The sequence below is a fragment of the Aquarana catesbeiana genome, linkage group LG12 (assembly GCF_042186555.1).
Source record: "Aquarana catesbeiana isolate 2022-GZ linkage group LG12, ASM4218655v1, whole genome shotgun sequence".
Lineage (NCBI taxonomy): Eukaryota > Metazoa > Chordata > Amphibia > Anura > Ranidae > Aquarana > Aquarana catesbeiana.
Window position 1 is genome coordinate 207,191,747 of NC_133335.1, and position 20,675 is coordinate 207,212,421.

Here is a 20,675-nt window from a genome sequence, read left to right on the forward strand (position 1 = left end):
ATACCGTGTGACATAAAATATTGCAACCAAAGCCATTTTATTCTCTAGGGTCTCTCCTAAAATATATATAATGTTTGGGGGTTCTAAGTGATTTTCTAGCAGATTTTTACTTGTAACAAACACATATCAGAAAAGATTTGGTCTTTTAAATGGTTAAACTGAGATCTTCTACACACCGGAGTTCATTCCTTTGAGTAGAAACCTTGTATCTCTTTGCTTCTTTTATCAGCTTATGTTCTCAGACTTGGCAGGCTGCCCAGATAGAGACTCAAGTCGCTCAGAGGGGGAGACTTCATTGACTTCTATTACAGAAGTAATTTGCAAGTCGAGCTGTGCGGGGTCGCCCCGCAAGCCAGATCGCCCCTATGTGAACCGGCTAGTGCATAAATTAATCGGCCTAATTTGTAGCACAATCGGCTGATTTTAATTTAAATGCCAAAAATCGGCCGACCTCTAGATTTGACAGTGGTTAGGCGAGGGCTCAGAACTGGGGGGGAATGAGTTTTGCAGAAGCGGTGATGGCGGGATAAAGGGTTGTGTGGAGTGCCACCAATAGAGTACGGAGGAACGTTCAGCTGTAGGGCGAGAAGTTGACAGGGGATATTGCTGATTATTGCAGTTTCAAACTGTCATGTGAATGCCTACAAAGCTGGGAGAGTGAAACTGTGGTGAAAAGGTGCCATTGAAGGAGATGAGCGAGTCAGGTGAGACTGAGGTATGAGCAAAAGAATAGAGCTGTTGATGGGAATGGAGCTGATCATCGTGAGAGACAATGGTAGCTGAAGAACACAGGGGCTAAAAAGACAGAAGCACGGGGCAGAATTGTAAGAAGAGAGCGGGTGACAAGGAAAGTGTGCAGCACAAAGGGACTGAGGCAAGACAGCAAAGCGGGTGAAATGAGAGAGAGAGAGAGAAGGGAGCAAGTTAATGGCAGAATGAACAGAGCAAAGCCACTGAGGTGGGATGGCAGTGCAGGACAGAGTGGAAAGAAGATGTACAGCAGATGTACATAACTAGGTAGGAGTGAGCCAGAAGTGCGGGGCAGAACAGCTGTGAACAGGGAGAGAGAAATTGGTGGAACACAGGAATGTACAGAAACGGGTCTGGGGAAAAGGTAGTAGTGCAGGGCAGAATCGGAGGGGGAAATGGGCTGGTCTGGCAGAGAGAAGGGGTATAGGTGTTCTTTAGGAGTGTGACAGATGTTAGGGTTGATGCACCAGTGAAAGGGCCAACATAAGAGGGGGGCAAAGGCGACAGCCGTCAGTACCTACAATGTGAGCACACATGATTGTGGCTCTGTGAATACCTTCTAATGTAAATAATAATTTATATACTGGTCCGTCCCCCCCCCCCCCCCCCAACTGTGATTTTCTCTTTTAGGTCATGGACCATTTTCTCATATGTTTGATGGAAGATTCATGCCTCTTGCTTGTCAAAATAAAAAATTTAAAGTAAGTTTTATATATTTACTACTTTTAGCTTTACTTTATTTAGTTTTGCTATGGGTTGCAATTAATCCTCTGACATGGTTAGAGAAGACAAATTGGATAAAAGTGGTTAAAGAGGAACTGCAGTCTGCTCACATAATTTGTAATAAAAACATTCTGAAGCTTCCCTCCAACCACTTTGCATATTTTTTTTATATATACTGTGATTCTGTACTTGCCAAATATGCTGCAGAAATCCCCCTCCATCGAGTCTGTCTGCAACCAGCTGAGGCTGCTGCCTGTTCACTTCCTGGATTTACACAGACGCACACCTCCCAGCTTTTCAGCCCTGCAGCTCTCATTGGCCATCTTATGACTCATCCCCTCTCCCTTCCTGGCAAACTATCATGAGTGAGAGAGCTGTGCATGATGTAATAAGCCTAGGCGAATGACCAGACAAGAAACAGGAAGTGGGCTGTATAAGGTATTTACTGGCAGAAAAAAAAAATGTTTTACTATCCAAAGTTAAAACAACAAGGGCAGAAGATTTAATAGATGGAAAGATGAAAAAATGACTGAACGTCCACTTTAGGCTAGTTAGCCACTACACTGGTAAATCCACTATATTGATAAAAGTATTGGGACCCCCCCAGCATTGGATTTGGGTGTATAAAATCAAGCACCTAGGCATGCAGACTACTTCTACAAACATTTGTGAATGGGTTGCTCTCAGGAGCTCCGTGAATTCAAGCGTGGTACCGTGATAGGTTGCCACCTGTGCAATAAGTCCATCCGTGAAATTTCCTTGCTACTAAATATTCTACGGCCAGCTGTTAGTGGTATTAGAACAAAGTGGGAGCAACTGGGAACAACACCCACAAAGTTGTAGGCCATGTAAAATGACAGAGCAGGGTCAGCACACGCTGAAGATTTAACCCCACTTCATGACCAGGCCATTTTTTGCTTTTTGGCACAGTTACTTAAACTGACAATTGTACTGTCCTGCAATGCTGTACAAAAAAAATTTATATCATTTTTTCACACAACTAGAGCTTTCTTTTGGTGGTATTTGATCTCCTCCAATTTTTATTTATTTATTTATGGATCTCTCTCCAATAAAAAAAAGTGTAAATCAAATTTCTTCATAAATTTAGACCATTATGTATTGTTACATATTTTTGGTAAAAAAAAAAAAAAATCCCCATAAATGTATATTGATTGGTTTGCGCAAAAGTTTATAGTGTCTACAAACTATGGGATAATTTTTTTGGAATTATTATTTTATATATATATAATATATACTAGCATAGTATGGTGTACAATCGGACACTGACACTTTGTTGGAACCAGTGACACTGATACGGTGATCAGTGCTAAAAATATGCACTTAAAACCAATAAAAAATTGCGCTATTACAAAAAAGTAGTGCGAGTGATAGCTGCCAGCATGTAACAATGTGGTAGACAGTGTAGAAATGAATAGATACTAAACACATGCAGCGCTAAAAATATGCATTTACATCTTAAACATGTATAGGTGACAAAATGCTGAGTACATAACTTATGCCAAAATAGGCAATGTGTGTAGTTAGTGGACGTTTAACAAAGCAACAGTTTTAGGAAAAAAAGTCCATTGGTGTGTGATGAATCATATGTTAGTCCACAGAAACTGGGGGTTCATGGGCATATGTGGTGCCACAACTGCGCATGGGGCGGAGGCTGGAGCAAACTATGTATAAGGAGGCACTTTACACACAGATCTTCTGAAATTCCAACTCAAAACTGCAAACGATAGGAGTGAATATCCTTAGCAGAAGGGATGGACACAGTCACCGTACGGTGGCGTGTCATACGGGCTTGAGGGATCCAACGATCCCAGGGATATCTGGCTGGAGAAGTCCTGGCGGGGAGTCCCATCCGGGGCGACACTAGCTGTTCAATGATGTGTGAGTCCACGACCAATCAGGATATCTCTCTCAGATGGAATGAGTGTGCAGAGAAAAATGGCTAGGCCTCATGGGGTCCCATTTATGGAAGAAGGAAAGAACAAAAAATCTCCACATAGGGCATGAATCTGTTAAAAAAAAAGCTTTTATTAAAAAGATGGAAAGTGCTAAACAGCGCACTTCAATGAATAAAACAAAAAAGAATGAGATAAAATCGCGTGGTAACAGAGCATCTATAGGCTTTAGCAACCCGACATGTTTCGGACCATCGTCCTTCTACTGGGGCATAAAAATATGCACTGTCGCTGTACTAATGACACTGGCTGAGAAGGGGGTTAAACATCTAGGGGCGATCAAAGGGTAAATGTGTGCCTAGCCAGTGTGTGTACTGTGTGCTGCTTTTACTAAGGAATGTGTTGGTTTTTATTCTGTGCTTCGCAGGGAAACGAAAACTAACACATCCCTGCTGGCAGGACAGAGCTTTGTATTGTTTACATAGCAGAGCTCTGTCCTGTCTTCCTCCTTGCCGATCAGCGAGTGCCTGTGGTCAATCTTTTCACGCGTGCACCCCCTAAGCAGAAGTGCTGGATCGCGTACTAGATGCATGATCCAGCGCAGAAGAGCCACTCTCCCACCGTACTCCTGCGTGAGGTGGTCGGCAAGCGGTTATTTGATTCAACCTTTTTTCTTCCTGTGTAGTCACTGAAACTGAAGGATAAATGGAAGGCAAATGCACTATATTATCAAAAGTGGGGTTGCACTGATGCTAGTATCGGTATCGTCGATACCGAGTATTTGCACAAGTATGCAATTGTGTCAATTCTCAGCAATTTGACAGGAGCGCCGCTTTGATATTATGTGTCTTTTCACATTTGTTTGTTTAATGTGACAGACTATTGTATCATATGTAATATATATATATATATATATATATATATATATAATGTGTATTCAGACCCACTTACATTTTTCACTCTTTGTTTTATTGCAGCCATTTGCTAAAATCATTTAAGTTCATATTTGTTTTTTTTTCCCTCATTAATGTACACACAGCACCCCATATTGACAGAAAAACACAGAATTGTTGACATTTTTTGCAGCTTTATTAAAAAAGAAAAAACTGAAATATGACATGGTCCTAAGTATTCAGACCCTTTGCTGTGACACTCATATATTTAACTCAGGTGCTGTCCATTTCTTCTGATCATCCTTGAGATGGTTCTACACCTTCATTTGAGTCCAGCTGTGCTTGATTATACTGATTGGACTTGATTAGGAAAGCCACACACCTGTCTATATAAGACCTTACAGCTCACAGTGCATGTCAGAGCAAATGAGAATCATAAGGTCAAAGGAACTTTCCTGAAGAGCTCAGAGACAGAATTGTGGCAAGGCACAGATCTGGCCAAGGTTACCAAAACATTTTTGCTGCACTTAAGGTTCCTAAGAGCACAGTGGCCTCCATAATCCTTAAATGGAAGACGTTTGGGACGACCAGAACCCTTCCTAGAGCTGGCCGCCCGGCCAAACTGAGCTATCGGGGGAGAAAAGCCTTGGGGAGAGGTAAAGAAGAACCCAAAGATTACTGTGGCTGAGCTCCAGAGATGCAGTCGGGAGATGGGAGAAAGTTGTAGAAAGTCAACCATCACTGCAGCCCTCCACCAGTCGGGGCTTTTTTTTTTAGTAGAGTGGCCAGATGGAAGCCTCTTCTCAGTGCATGACACATGAAAGCCCGTATGAAGTTTGCTAAAAAACACCTGAAGGACTCCAAGATGGTGAGAAATAAGATTCTCTGGTCAGATGAGACCAAGATAGAACTTTTTGACCTTAATTCTAAGCAGTATGTGTGGAGAAAACCAGGCACTGCTCATCACCTATCCAATACAGTCCCAACAGTGAAGCATGGTGGTGGCAGCATCATGCCGTGGGGGTGTTTTTCAGCTGCAGGGACAGGGTGACTGGTTGCAATCGAGGGAAAGATGAATGCGGCCAAGTACAGGGATATCTTGGACGAAAACCTTCTCTAGAGTGCTCAGGACCTCAGACTGGGCCGAAGGTTTACCTTCCAACAAGACAATGACCCTAAGCACACAGCTAAAAAAACGGAGTGGCTTCACAACAACTACATGACTGTTCTTGAATGGCCCAGCCAGAGCCCTGACTTAAACCCAATTGAACATCTCCGGAGAGACCTAAAAATGGCTGTCCACCAACGTTTACCATCCATCCTGACAGAACTGGAGAGGATCTGCAAGGAGGAATGGCAGAGGATCCCCAAATCCAGGTGTGAAAAACTTGTTGCATCTTTCCCAAAAAGACTCATGGCTGTATTAGATCAGAAGGGTGCTTCTACTAAATACTGAGCAAAGGGTCTGAATACTTAGGACCATGTGATATTTCAGTTTTTCTTTTTTAATAAATCTGCAAAAATGTCAACAATTCTGTGTTTTTCTGTCAATCTGGGGTGCTGTGTGTACATTAATGAGGAAAAAAATGAACTTAAATGATTTTAGCAAATGGCTACAATATAACAAAGAGTGAAAAATTTAAGGGGGTCTGAATACATTCAGTTGATGAGTCATCTGTAGTTAGTGGGGTTCCACCCAAAAGAACAAAAATACCTCAAAAATTCTAAAAAAAAAAACAAAAAAACATTTGGATATATATATTTTTTTTTTTTTTCACTTACCTCTAAATGCCTGTTGCTAGGTGGTCCCTCGTAGTCTGCCCCTTCCTTTGCCTGGGCTGGTGACATCACTTCCCCCTCGGCACAGGAAGGGCTCCGCTCTGCTCCCTCCCTCCTGTCAATCATCTGGGACCCATTACAGGTCCCAGGTGATTGAGCGGCCAATCACGGCACGTGGCGCCGCTCGCGCATGCGCAGTGGGTGCCAGGCTGTGAAGCCACAGCCCGGCGCCCACAGTTGAAATGCCGACGAGCGGGGGACGAGTGGGGCTTCGATCCCCCGCATCGCTGGACCCAGGGACAGGTAAGTGTTCAATTAAAAGTCAGCAGCTGCAGTATTTGTAGCTGCTGACTTTTAATTTTTTTTTTTTTTTTGACGGCCCCCCTGGGTGGAACTCCTCTTTAAGGATGTGGCGCCCAGCTTCTCAGCCCGTTCTTTAATAACAACCTATACACTGGTTGTTAAGGACGCTGGTGGGCCGCTGGATAGAGAAATGCTTGAAACCAGTGTTTAGCTCCTAGAAGCTCCTAAACGTTGTTAACCCCTGCTGTCGGCTTTTCTTCAGCTAGCAAATCTCCCAAAAAAACGCAAAAAAGCATATTTATTTTTTTTTCTGCTCCTAGAAACTGAAAAACGCTTCTAGCTTACAGTAGTATACATATATAATAACACTAACTGCTCAACTGCTAGGAGCTGTTGGCAGCTTAAATATGAGCTAGTGTGCATGAAGCCTAAACTTATTGCCTGTGGGAATATTTTTTGATGACCATATACTCTCCCCTTTTTTTTATAATTTTTTATTTTTTAATTTTTTTTCAGCATGAATCTGCTTCTGTGAAGATGTTTTACCACCTCGTCCAGTCCAACGGTTTGGAGAGCATTATGAAGGAATATGGCCTCCGCTTGCCTGAAGACCTAAAATTTATTGAGGAACAAATCGCTGGCCCTTTGACTACTGAAGCAGAAGATTCATTCAACTCTAGTCAGAGTAGTTCCTCAGTAAGTGAAACTGTGGTGTGTGTGTGTGTGTGTGTGTGTTTTTATGTTTTTTTTAAACCGCCGGGGGTGTTTGGCTGGAGAATCTTTCCCCGGGGCCTTTTACATACTGCAGAATTTTTTTTTTATTATTATTATAAAAACTGTTCTTTCTGCCCGGAAACTGGAGATTGTCCATAGCAATCCATTTTTTTTTTTCTTTTTACTTCTGTATGTTTAAATCACACAGAGGTCAGTGCTGCATAAGTTCCTTTTGTAGGTCCGTTGCAGACAAGATTGAATTCTAAATCTGAATCTTTAAACTTGGGGATTTGCAAAATTTAAAAAAAAAAAAAAAGTTTCACTTTCAATTAGTCATTTCAGATTCCACCTGCAAACATCTTCACATCTATCCAGTCTGTGCTTTGCATTAAGATAGCCAATTAATTTGCATGGTTTAACAGCAGACCTAAAATTAGACCACAGCACCAACAGCCTTGTATATCAGGCTTATGTGAATTGATCTAAGCATGTCAAGAAAACTTGCATTGTGAATATAAAGAATAATAAGGCATCATTCACACGGGCATATGCATTGTTGCCGGTTCTTAATGGCGGAGTTAATAGAGGATTCTGTGTAAAGTATGCTCCTTTAGCAAAAGACGCACCTAAAGTACTTGTGTTTAGATGCACACAATTCTAATTACTTTTTACGTGTCTATGCGTATATGTTTACATGCATAACATCTGTAGCTGTGTCCTACTATTTTTGTATGCCTCTGTACTGTTATGGCGATTTTTACCTACCTCACTTATACGCTTAATGATACATAACATAAGTGATTAAAACCTTTTATCTATATATGAATCAACCAATGCGGTTGCAGCTATAACCCATGAAATCAGTAAGGAATGATAATGGTGCTAAAGTACAAAGATCTATTTCCTTTATACAGAAAAGGAATGTTAGAATATTCCGATATTACCAAATATAACATAGTGATGTTACAAATACAGTGTTGCCAGTCTACAAAGATAATTTAATGCAAAAAGGAGATAAGGTTACAATTGACATACACATGCTATCAAGGTATTAAGGCAAATCCTAGGATTGAAAAAGTTAGAGAAAAGAGACCTCAGATAATACAGATACATTACATAGACAGTTCTTACGTGACCATACTTCATCTAGACTTTGAGCCTAAGAGAGCGAGCATCCCTGGCATATATATATATCTCTCTCTATCGTATTTATCGGCGTATAACACGCACCCCAAGTTTAGGAGGGAAGTTTAAGGAAAAAAACTTACAATAAAATGCCCATCAATGCAGCCTTATCTGTCCATGTGCAGCCATGTCAGTGCAGCTTTGCCCCAGTGCAGCCTTGCCCCAGTGCAGCTTTGTTAGTGCAGGTTTGCCCCAGTCCAGCGCAGCTTTGGCTGTAACTAAAGTTTATTTTGTGCTATCCAAATTAATCAAGTTCAACGTTTCCATTAATTCCATCTGGGCATTTTTTTCACATGAAAAAGACAATTAAAATAGAACATTTTGTAGAAAGCCAGTGACTGCAAAATTGATCTCATGTGTAATTTGTTCTTTTTTTTTATAGAGTGCCAAATGCATATCCAAATCTACTATACAGCCGTCAGTGCAGCTTTGTGCACTCGGTGTAGATTTAAATATGGCGCCGAGACTGCAGGGAGCCGAGATACACATACCCGAGTGTTCTCGGCTTTTTTCGGCGCCGCCGTCACGCCTAGTCCCGCCCCTGGACCTGTGTTATGTCCATCATAGGGCGGGACTGGGCGTGACTGTGAGCGGCGCCGAAAATAGCCGAGAACACTCGGGTATGTGTATCTCGGCTCCCTGCAGTCTCGGCGCCATATTTAAATCTACCCACGGCTGTGTATGTCGGCGGCAATCGCCGCGATCGCTCCGATGACACAGAAATCGGCGGGGATCGGCCTATAACACGCACCCACGATTTCCCCCTTATTTTCAGGGGAAAAAAGTGTGTGTTCTATGCCGATAAAAATATATATAAAAAAATATATATATTATGGGGCATGGTAATTTAATTAGTCCTCACAACGGTTCCCTTGAAGCTCCTTGATATACTGTAGATATTAATTTCCACATCAGTACAGGGGCTCTATTTCATTTGTAGGCTCGGCTGTGTATGGCCCCATTAAAGTGGTAGTACAGTAAATTGCTGACAGACAGGATATTTATGATAAAAGAGACCCTATAGGTCTCTGTCATAAATGCTTCCTCCTGCCTGTCAGCCTTCCATGTTCACTAAACCGCGCATGTGCAGCTTGGCAAACATTTATAACCTAATCTGTGCCACTCTGATGTGACTTGCATGCGGGAGAGTGACATCATTGCAGCCTGGCCAATCAAGTGGCAGAAGGCAGGAACCCGGAAGGAAGACTGAGTGAAGATGAAAGTCAGATTAATCGGGCGAAGCGCTGGAGGGCTCGGTTTGACAGGCACGTGTGCCAATATGCTGTGCATACTAGTACATTATGGCATAACCCACCTGGGGGCCCCTAAAATAAAGTAACGATAGTGGCATTTACTACCGCTTTAATTCCTATAGCACTACTTTTAGATGCGTACAAAACTACATGCTGTATGTATCTAAACTTAGTGTTCTTTAACCCCCCCAGCGGTATTTTCGAGTCTGGCTAGGGGTGGATTTTCAATATCAAAAGCGGTATCCCCGAGCCAGACTTGGGATTGCATCACAGGATCCATGTAGAGGTTACTTACCTTGTCCCCTGGATCCTGCGATGTCTCCCCGCTGTGATCTGCGAGCTGCCGTGTCTCGCTCGATTAACAGTGCCGAGCTCCGTTCCCTGCGAGCGTTGCGACGCACGGGGACGGAGTTCGGCGCCAAATTCAAAAAGTAAAACACACAGTACAGATACAGTAATCTTACAGATTACAGTACTGTATCAAATAATTACACATCCCCTTTGTCCCTAGTGGTCTGTCCAGTGTCCTGCATGCAGTTTTATATTATAAAAACTGTTCTTTCTGCCTGGAAACTGGAGATTGTCCATAGCAACCAAAACTGTCTGTTTACATCAAAAGTGGTTTTAGACCAGCTAGAAAACAGCGATAATAAATTAGAATCACTTGCAGAATTGAGTGATAGTGATTTGTGGGGAAATCCGTCATCAAACACTAAAAGTAACAAAAGCGACAATTCTGCACCTGAGCAAATTTCAGTGTTTTTGATTTGATTACATTATTGAATAATTTTGTATTATTTGTTATTTATAGTTATTTATTATAATAATTTTTATTTCATTTTTCAAACTATACCCGGAATGTCTACTAGACTCTTGTTTGGACAGATTTAAGTGAATTGTTCCTAAGAATTACAGGCCTATAATATAAAACGCCAAATTTCTGTGCAAAATAATTGTACCGCTTTCAGCATCAAAAATCTGAAATAATCATACCACCAGGGAGGTTAATGGCAGTGTGCTCTAATGCATTGGCTATTCTACTGGAATGTTTATTTTCTTGATGTAACGTATATTTACAGCTTTCTGTTGTATCTACTGTCATGTTTTATATGATTTAACTCTTTGTGCATTCAAAAAAATTAGTCAAGAGAGTGGCCTTACCAAGGTCGAACAGAAGAGAAAAGCTTCCTGTATGAGATTGTGGCCAACAAAAGAAATGGCATTGATGTGGATAAATGGGACTACTTTGCCAGGTAATAAAACATTTCTTAGAATAGATAGAATACCTTTTTATGTAACTGTTAACAACTTGAACTGCAATGTACAATGCTGAAAAGATTTTGCACTGGCTTTATCCCATCCTGCTTTCTAAATATGGTTGGTCAGCACAGACTTATTTGCAGACCCCTCGGTGTGCCTGCATTTTTTTTTTTTTTTTGTTCTTAAAGTCAGTTTCCCTGTTGTTAAGTGCCTATGGGTTTGCTTTAGTATATCAACACCTAAGTGTATCTAGACTTTATATCAGCTTACCCATCCCTAGATGTGATGGCAGCAATCGTTTTTCTTTTTGGAACACTTCCTGTCTTAGGGTGACAATACTAGTACACTTATTACACTGTATCTATGAAGGAGCAGTATTGTCACTTTAGGACAGGAAGTTCAGAGGTGAGCTTAAGTAGGTTGATAACAATATTTGTGATTTCAGTGCAGTATTATCGGGTACCCAACCATCTCAACAGCATGTTGTACCCCCTTCATTCCAAATAATTTTTATGTTTCCATTGCTGTGATAGTTTGACTGACAATTACTCATTCATGCAATAACATACCCATGGGTGTTCGGTGGGAGGCATGGTATTTTGAAGATCTCATCCCTCATAAAATTATGGCAAAAAAATGAGAAGATATGTTAGTGTTTGGGTGGGTGAGGTGACAGGTACTGCATGCATGATTAAAGTGGTTTATACATAGGCATGGCTGACACTAGGTTTTGCAAATTCAGTCCACAAAAAGCATGGGGTATCCTTTGAGAAAAAGATGCCAGTAGTTGAGTGCATTTCTGATCACCATAAACTTTTAAATGCAACCTAAAGTAGGGTTCTTTTTTCTTTTTCTTTTCCTTTTTTCTTCTTTTTTTTCTTTTTTTTCTTTTTTCTTTTCTTTTCTTTCCCTTTATATGCAGAGCAAGTACAATCCCAGCTTAATCATAATTGTTTGGACATTAAACTGATATTCTTTATCCCCCAATCACAAAGTCCTTCCTGTGTGCCAGTTGGTAGCTATTTCTGTATAAGTGTGAAAACCCTGTTTTAAAGATGGCGTATCACCAATCCTTAAGAATGCAATTTTGTGTCTGATTACACAACATACTGTGTTTCCAACAGGGACTGCCATCATCTGGGTATTCAAAACAATTTTGATCATGCGCGATATCTCAAATTTGTCAGAGTCTGTAAGGTCAACAACAAGAAGCACATATGTACAAGGGAAAAGGCAAGTTTCTCTGTTCTTTTTATGTACCGTATTTATAGGCGTATAACACGCGCCGGCGTATAACATGCACCCCAAGTTTAGGAGGGAATTTTAAGGAAAAAACCTTACATTTTAAATGCCCATCAATGCAGCCTTATCAGTGTCCATCAATGCAGCCTTATCGGTGTCCACCATTGCAGCCTTGTCCATCATTGCAGCCTTGCCCAGTGTCCATCATTGCAGCCTTGCCCAGTGTCCATCATTGCAGCCTTGCCCAGTGTCCATCATTGCAGCCTTGCCCAGTGTCCATCATTGCAGCCTTGCATGATTATTTAAAATTGGCGCCGATCTCCGCTGACTGTAAGCGGAGAGGAGCGAGCGCCGGCGAGATACACAAAGCCCAGTGTACTCGGCTAGACTCTGCTCCTCTCGCAGTCCTGCCCATCTCCACTGATTGTTAGAGGAGAGGAACAAGCGGCGCTGACAAACACATAGCCGAGTGTACTCTGCTAGATTTGGCTTCTCTCGCAGTCCCTCCCCTGACTGTGAGTAGAGCCGAGAATAGCCGAGTGCACTCGGCTATGTGTATATCGCTGGCGCTCGCTCCGCTCATAATCAGCGGGGATCGGCATATAACGCGCACCCACGATTTTCCCCTGATTTTAAGGGGAAAAAAGTGCGTGTTATACGCCGATAAACACGTAAATCATTCTATCTGTGACATTGGTAAATATAGATAGGTATTCTGTGAGGTGCAAACAGTAAGTGTAGTGTCTATATATTTATCCAAACCGTCCCAGTCATGTAGGCGGGATGGGTGCAATAAGAAATAGTGATTATATTAGGTAAATGAACCTCAAAAAAATGTGATATTAAGAATCATACACAAAAGGAAACTAAGAAATGTTCACAACTATAGTGTCCAATAAGGACTTGCTCCTCAATCTTCAACCGAAAAAGATGTACCAATAGGCAGGATGAGCAGGGATAAACATTCTAGTAGAAGAATGGATACTCTTACCAGATCTGTTGGACGCACCTACCGTATGGCAGTGCGTCTATAAGGCTTTGGGATACTGGATCCCCAGTAGTAATGCCAAACTGGATGGTTTCCTGTAGGCCTCAGGCTCCAATCGGCACGGGGTTAGGTGTAGGTTAAAAACTGAGGTTCCCAAGGCTTGAACAGCCGCCGAACAGGTCCAGCAATGAAGATCTAAAGGTGGTCATCAAAACTCCAGCATAGGGAAACAAGAAAAAAAGGGGCTCCACATGGCGTAGGTTAGCCAAGGTAGGTTTATTTGAAGATAAAATACCGTATAAAAAAGTGATCACAAAAGTAAATAAAATGGCAATGTGGGAAGCAGGAGGTACTGGCCTGACGTGTTTCAACTAACAAGTCTTCCACAGGGGCATAGCCATACCTCCCCACATTGCTCCTAAATATAGACTGTACATCCATTACCGAATAAAATAGGTCCGCCCCCATCATGGCGGAACCGGAAGTAAATGTAGTGACTTGCGTCCCAGATCACACATACAGTACCTAGATAGTACATGGAGTTGCATGGTAATTCTTAAGGATGATCGTGTGTGTCAAAAACTAATAATGGGCTAGTGATGGCACTGGACGTGAGCAGATCTCACTCCATCTGCGTTCCAAGCCTCAAAGCCGTAGGGGGAAGTGACGACATCGCAATGGATGTGGGCGGAGCCATCACATGTAGGAAAAGACCGCCAAGTCATATCCGCCGCACGATGGGCACATCGCTCAGTAGTCGCCTGGCCTTGTACCACCCACCGCCCACCTGTGTCTGAAAATGGCATCAGGAGAGAAGAGGACAACGAGCAGGGACACGGGACAGCGCAGAACAGATAGCAGAGTGAAAAGCTGGCCAGTTAAAAATCCAAAAATAAATGAAAAATTATGAAGTAATGAAACGAAAAAAATTGTTAAAATGTTGAAAAGCAAATCGGGGAAAAAAAAGGGTAAATAAAATTGAAAAAAAGGGGAGGTACTCTTATGGCAGGCCCAGGAAGAAAGGCGAGTAATACGTGGCCGAACACCTACAACAGGTGCACGGCCAATCCCATCTAGTGGGGGAAAGACAAAAGGCCAACAGGCAGAACATATGAGTGCCGCCGCTCCCTGACAGGTGCAAGGTCACTCAGCATTGTCCACCCGCAGGCACAGATGACCATCTCATAAACCAAAAGGGGAGTAACCTGAGGAGGGCGGATGGCCAGGTTTTAAGGCTCCCAAAATATAAACTAAACAAAAAGATGATGGACAAAATATAATGAAAAATATATAAAAATGTGTAAGGGTGAAAAATTTAAAAATGAATGTATAAACCATCGCAATAAAAAGTGGCACTGGATTACTCGTGGAAACACAGAGATGAAGCATAGTAGGTGGGGTCAACAGGGGAGAAAAACCCACAGAACATACCAGTGGGGGGTGTGCCACGGGTGAGACTATGAGGGGAGGTGCCACTCACGCCCGGTTAATGAAGCAGTTGATATCCCAATCTACATTCATACTGTGGGGCGAGTAGCACCTCAACTCATAGATCCAATAAGTCTCAAGATGTGGCACACCCCTGAGACAAGACTCGCCCCTCCAATGTGGGATGAACCTATCAATCGCCTGAAAAGTGCCCGTAGGGTCTTTGTCATGGAAGTCAAGATAGTGGCGGGGGAACGCTGTGCTTAGTACAGCCCTTTTTAAATTTAGCTATATGCTTGTTCACCCTAATGGAGAAGGTCCTGATTGTGCGCTAAACTTATTGCCTCTTACACGGGCATGTGATCAGATAAACAATATGTTTTGTAGCACAAGTGGTGAAGTGTTTCATATTGTAAATTTGTGGAGGTGACCGTTGAGACAAAAGTTTCTGATTTACGTCTGCCACACACATTGTGCAGACACACATTACACCTCCTGCAAGGGTAATACCCCTTGCATTCCGGAAAGAAACAGGACAGGGAGGGTCTATAGTGTTGGGAGCAACCTAATCCTGAATGGAACGAGCACCCCGAAAAATTATTCATGCCCGATCAGGTAAAACTGGTCCCAACACACGATCGTTCAATAGAACCTTCCAGTGTTTGTTTAAAAATCCTTTTGACTCCCTTGTGCTGTATTGAAAACAAGGAGAAAAAGGACCATTTAAATTGATTCTCCCTATGTTCCTTGGGGCGATCAATTAAGAAAGAGTTCCTATCCATGTCAGTAACCTCCCGGATATCCTCATCAAACTCTAGAGGTTTGTACCCTTTCTCCACAAATCTTTTTGAGAGACTGAGTAAGTAAGTGACCAATATTGGTGCAGTTTCGTCGAAGACTGAGAAACTGTCCCTTAGGCACAGACCTAAGCCACTGATGGTGATGACAGCTATCAATCGGGATATAACCATTACGGTCAGTGGGCTTAAAGAAAGTCCTGAGCACCAATTGACGATCAACAACTGAAATCTCCAGATCTAAAAAATGAATGGTCTCAGAACTTGCCTCAAAACTCAGGTTGATGCCCCTATTGTTGGCATTCAAATGAGACATAAAGCCTTCCAGAGATGTACGGTCTCCCTTCCAAAGGAGGAGGATGTCGTCTATGTACCTGGCCCAAAGGACCAACTCAAGTCATCTAAGGGCATAGACGACATCCTCCTCCCACAAGGCCATGAACAAGTTGACCAGACTGGGGGCATATTTAGCCCCCATCGCAACGCCCTTGATTTGTGAGTAAAAGACATCCTGGAACCAAAAATAAATGTGTTCGGTGGCGAACTTAAGTAGTTCTATAATATAATTTCTGTGGATCAGGGGCAGACCTGAATCTCTGGAAAAAAATAAATCGACTGCAGCCAGACCCAAATCCTGTGACATGGACGTATAATGTGCTGATACATCCGCCGTCATGAGGAGAAGGTCATCATGGTAATCAACCATCCCTAGCAAATTAATGGTATCCCGAGTGTCTTTGAGATACGAATTTGCCCGCTTAACTAATGGCTGGAGATAGAAATCTATATACCTCCCAATCCTCGAGGTAACCGAATCTATCCCGCTGACAATCGGGCGACCAGGAGGGTTAGTGGAATTTTTGTGCACCTTCGGAAGGTAGTAAATGATGGGTATCCGGGGGGCCAAAGGGACAAGGAATTCCCTCTCCTTTTGGTTGAGAATATTGAGAGAGAAACCTTCATCAACTAGTGCTGTAAGGGCACGTTTATATTCAGCAGTAGGATCTTTAGGAAGGCCCTATATGTGGTTTGATCGTCCAACAAGCTTCATCTCGGTAATATAATCCTTTTTACCTAAAACCACTATCCCGCTGCCCTTGTCGGTGGGTCGGATAATAAGATCTTTTCTATCGCAGAGAGCTTTCAAACCCACTCTTTTATTGGGTAGTTTATCCAAATCATGGAGGACTGAGTTTTTAAAAACATTGATGGAGTGGGATGTGTTGTTGTTGGGATTAAAAAGGGACGGATTAGAGAGGCCAGAGTGTAAAGATCACCCTGTGGCCCTTCTCTAGAATCAGACGATGGGGCTGTCAAAAAATGCCTCTGGATATTCAACCTGCAGACATATTTGTGTATGTCTACAAAGGTTGAAAATGTATCAAATTTCTGCGGGGGAACAAATTTGAGTCCTTTATTAAGAATGTATTTTTCCGGATCAGAAAGGACTGTTGTACTTAAATTAAAAATGCCTGCGCCTACTGTGACCTTTTTCTTTTTCCTCCATTGGAGACGCCACCCCCCTCTACATCCTCTTTTGTTTTTGGACTTCGGAGGGGGGGGGGGGTTGTACATGGGTTTGTGGAAACCCAAAGACTGGGAAGGGCCAGAGCGATTGTAATAGTAAGGTGTCCTTATACAATCCTTTTAATTATAGTGGCGGTCATAATGCGCTTCATGAGGACCATCGTCTCAAAGGGCAGCATAACAATTATTGGTATGAAGGGGAGTACCATAATCATAGTTGCCCCCCATAGCCGTAACTTGTATCATGCTAGGATCTATGTGGTCCACCTAATTGATCACTGTAATAAGGCTCTCTAGCCCTACTACCTTGGTTACCTTTACCCCTCCCATTATGTCCTCTACCCCTATTATTAGAGGGGTGTCTGCCACAATGGGATTCTCCCTGGTAACCTTTTATAACCAGAAGGATGTCTTCCTTGGTTGGAGCCCCTCGGGTAGTGGTTATTCTGAGGTCTACCCCTAGGGGCAGGGGCATTGTGCCTGACCTCAGCTGGTCCTCCAACCTGAGAAGGAGGGAGGTCATAGACCAACCTCCTATCAGGATTCTGGAGTATCAATTCTAAGGTCTCCAAAGGTGGAGTGGTGGTCCCTGGATCTATTCCTTGGGCTAGCTTCTTCTGCCAACCGAATACTAGGTTAGCCTTGTAATCGGTGACATCACGATTGTACTTTTTCTTTGTTTTTTATTTCTCTGGTCTCTCTTCTTTCTCAAGAAGGGTTCTTAGATTGGTAGAATGGGAGATATATTCAGATGACCCACTGGACGGTATAAGTTTGTCCTTGAGGTCTTTGATCTCCAGGTCTATGACAGCTAGTCTAGCCTGCTTTCTTTATGTCTCATTTCAATGCCAACGATAGGGGCATCCCCCTGAGTTTTGAGGCAAGTTCTGAGACCATTCATTTTTAGATCTGGAGATTTCAGTTGTTGATCGTCAATTGGTGCTCAGGACTTTCTTTAAGCCCACTGACCATAATGGTTATATCCCGATTGATAGCTGTCATCACCATCAATGGCTTAGGTCTGTGCCTAAGGGACAGTTTATCCGTCTTCGACGAAACTGCACCAACATTGGTGACTTCCTTACTCAGTCTCAGACTCTCAAAAAGAGATTTGTGGAGAAAGGGTACAAACCTAGAGCTTGATGGGAGGTTACTGACATGGATAGGAACTCTTTCTTAATTGATTGCCCCAAGGAACATAGGGAGAATCAATTTAAATGGTCCTTTTTCACCTCGTTTTCAATACAGCACAAAGGAATCAAAAGGATTTTTAACAAACATTGGAAGGTTCTATTGAACGATCTTGTGTTGGGACCGGTTTTACCTGATCGGGCGGGCATCATTTTTCGGGGTGCTCGTTCCATTCAGAATGAGGTCGCTCCCAACACTATAGACCTTCCCTGTCCTGTTTCTTTCCGGAATGCAAGGGGTATTACCCTTGCAAGAGGTGTAATGTGTGTCTGCACAATGTGTGTGGCAGACGTACATCAGAAACTTTTGTCTCAACGGTCATCTCCACAAATTTACAATATGAAACACTTCACCATAAACATATTGTTTATCTGATCACATGCCCGTGTAAGAGGCAATATGTTGGGCGCACAATCAGGACCTTCTCCATTAGGGTGAACAAGCATATAGCTAAAATTAAAAAGGGCTGTACTAAGCACAGCGTTCCCCCGCCACTATCTTGAGTTCCATGACAAAGACCCTACGGGCACTTCTTTTCAGGTGATTGATAGGTTCGTCCCACATTGGAGGGGCGAGTCTTGTCTCAGGGGTGTGTCACGTCTTGAGACTTATTGGTTTTATGAGTTGAGGTGCTACTCGCCCCACGGTATGAATGTAGTTTGGGATATCAACTGCTTCATTAACCCGGCGTGAGTGGCACCTCCCCTCAGTCTCACCCGTGGCACACCCCCACTGGTATGTTCTGTGTGTTTTTATCCCCTGTTGACCCCACCTACTATGCTTCATCTCTGTGTTTCCACGAGTAATCCAGTGCCACTTTTTATTGTGATGGTTTATACATTCATTTTAAAATTTTTCACTCTTACACTTTTTTATATATTTTTCATTATATTTTTTCCATCATCTTTTTGTTTAGTTTATATTTTGGGAGCCTTAACACCCGGCCATCCCCCCCTCCTCAGGTTACTCCCCTTTTGGTTTATGAGATGGTCATCTGTGCCTTCGGGTGGACAATGCTGAGTGACCTTGCACCTGTCAGGGAGCGGTGGCTTGTTGGCCTTTTGTCTTTCCCCCACTAGATGGCGTTGGCCGTGCACTTGTAGGTGTTCGGCCACGTATTACTCGCCTTTCTTCCTGGGCCTGCCATAAGAGTACCACCCTTTTTTTTTTTTTTTTTTTTTTTTTTTTTCTTTCCGATTTTTCAACATTTTATTAACAAATTTTTCGTTTCATTACTTCATAATTTTTCATTTTATTTTTGAATTTTTAACTGGCCAGCTTTTCACTCTGCTATCTGTTCTGCGCTGTCCTGTGTCCCTGCTCATTGTCCTCTTCTCTCCTGATGCCATTTTCAGACACGGGCGGTGGGTGATACGAGGCCAGGCGACTACTGAGCGCTGTGCCCATCGTGTGGCGGATATGACACGGCAGTCTTTTCCTATACGCGACGGCTCCGCCCACATCCATTGCGAGGTCTGGAATGCAAACACCTTGCATTCCAGTGAAGGTGACGATGTCGTCACTTCCCCCTACGGCTTCGAGGCATGGGATGCAGATAGAGTGAGATCTGCTCACATCCAGCACTATCACTAGCCCATTATTAGTTTTTGACACACACGATCATTCTTTAAAGATTACCATGCAACTCCATGTACTATCTAGGTATTGTATGTGTGATCTGGGACGCAAGTCACTACATTTACTTACAGTTCCGCCATGATGGGGGCGGACCTATTTTATTCGGTAATGGATGTACTCTCTATATTTAGGAGCAATGTGGGGAGGTATGGATATGCCACTGTGGAAGACTTGTTAGTCGAAACGCATCGGGCCAGCACCTCCTGCTTCCCACATTTTATTTACTTTTGTGATCACTTTTTTTATACAGTATTTTATCTTCAAATACACCTACTTTGGTTGACCTACGCCATGTGGAGCCCCCTTATTTTTTTTTTTCTTGTTTCCCTATGCTTGAGTTTTGATGACCACCTTTAGACCATCTTCATTGCTGGACCTGTTCGGCGGCTGTTTAAGCCTTGGGAACTTTTTTAACCTACACCTAACCCCGTGCCGATTTGGAGCCAGAGGCCTACAGGAAACCTTCCAGTTTGGTGTTTACTACTGGGGATCCAGTATCCCAAAGCCTTATAGACGCACTGCCGTACGGTAGGTGCGTCCAACAGATCCGGTAAGAGTATCCATTCTTCTACCTGAATGTATATCCCTGCTCATCCTGCCTATTGGTACATCTTTTTCAGTTGAAGATTGAGGAGCAAGTCCCTTCACTATTGGACACTATAGTTGTGGACATCTCTCTTAGTTTCCTTTTGTGTATGATTCTTAATATCACATTTTTTTTAGGTTCATTTACCTAACATAATTACTATTTCTTATTGCACCCATCCCGCCTACATGACTGTGACGGTTTGGATACATATAGACATGTATCACTTCTATTTTCACTTTTAGTGCTACACTTACTGTTTGCACTTGTACTAGACTTGGTTTGTTTGTGTGTTAGCAGCTTTTTTTGTTGTTTGTTGGGTTTAGAGCAGTATTTTCACCCTTTCTACACATATTTATGTGATAGTTTTAACACAAACCTGAGCTCTTGATCATGTACAGTTTACCTGCTAGTGCATAAAGTGCATCTGGAAAGTATTCACAGCGCATCACTTTTTTTCACATTTTGTTATGTTACAACCTTATTCCAAAATGGATTAAATTCA

At 42.6% G+C, this 20,675-nt stretch overlaps 1 protein-coding gene across 1 annotated transcript in view; it reads left to right on the forward strand.

Annotated features, from left to right (window-relative positions):
• The window catches only part of SAMHD1 (SAM and HD domain containing deoxynucleoside triphosphate triphosphohydrolase 1), a gene marked incomplete in the record, with an annotated part of 95,958 nt that overhangs the window by 54,729 nt on the left and 20,554 nt on the right, over positions 1-20,675 (forward strand). Inside the window, 4 exon segments of the mRNA XM_073606558.1 lie at positions 1,381-1,451; positions 6,878-7,057; positions 10,657-10,766; positions 11,898-12,007. Coding sequence (XP_073462659.1) covers positions 1,381-1,451; positions 6,878-7,057; positions 10,657-10,766; positions 11,898-12,007 — 471 coding nt within the window.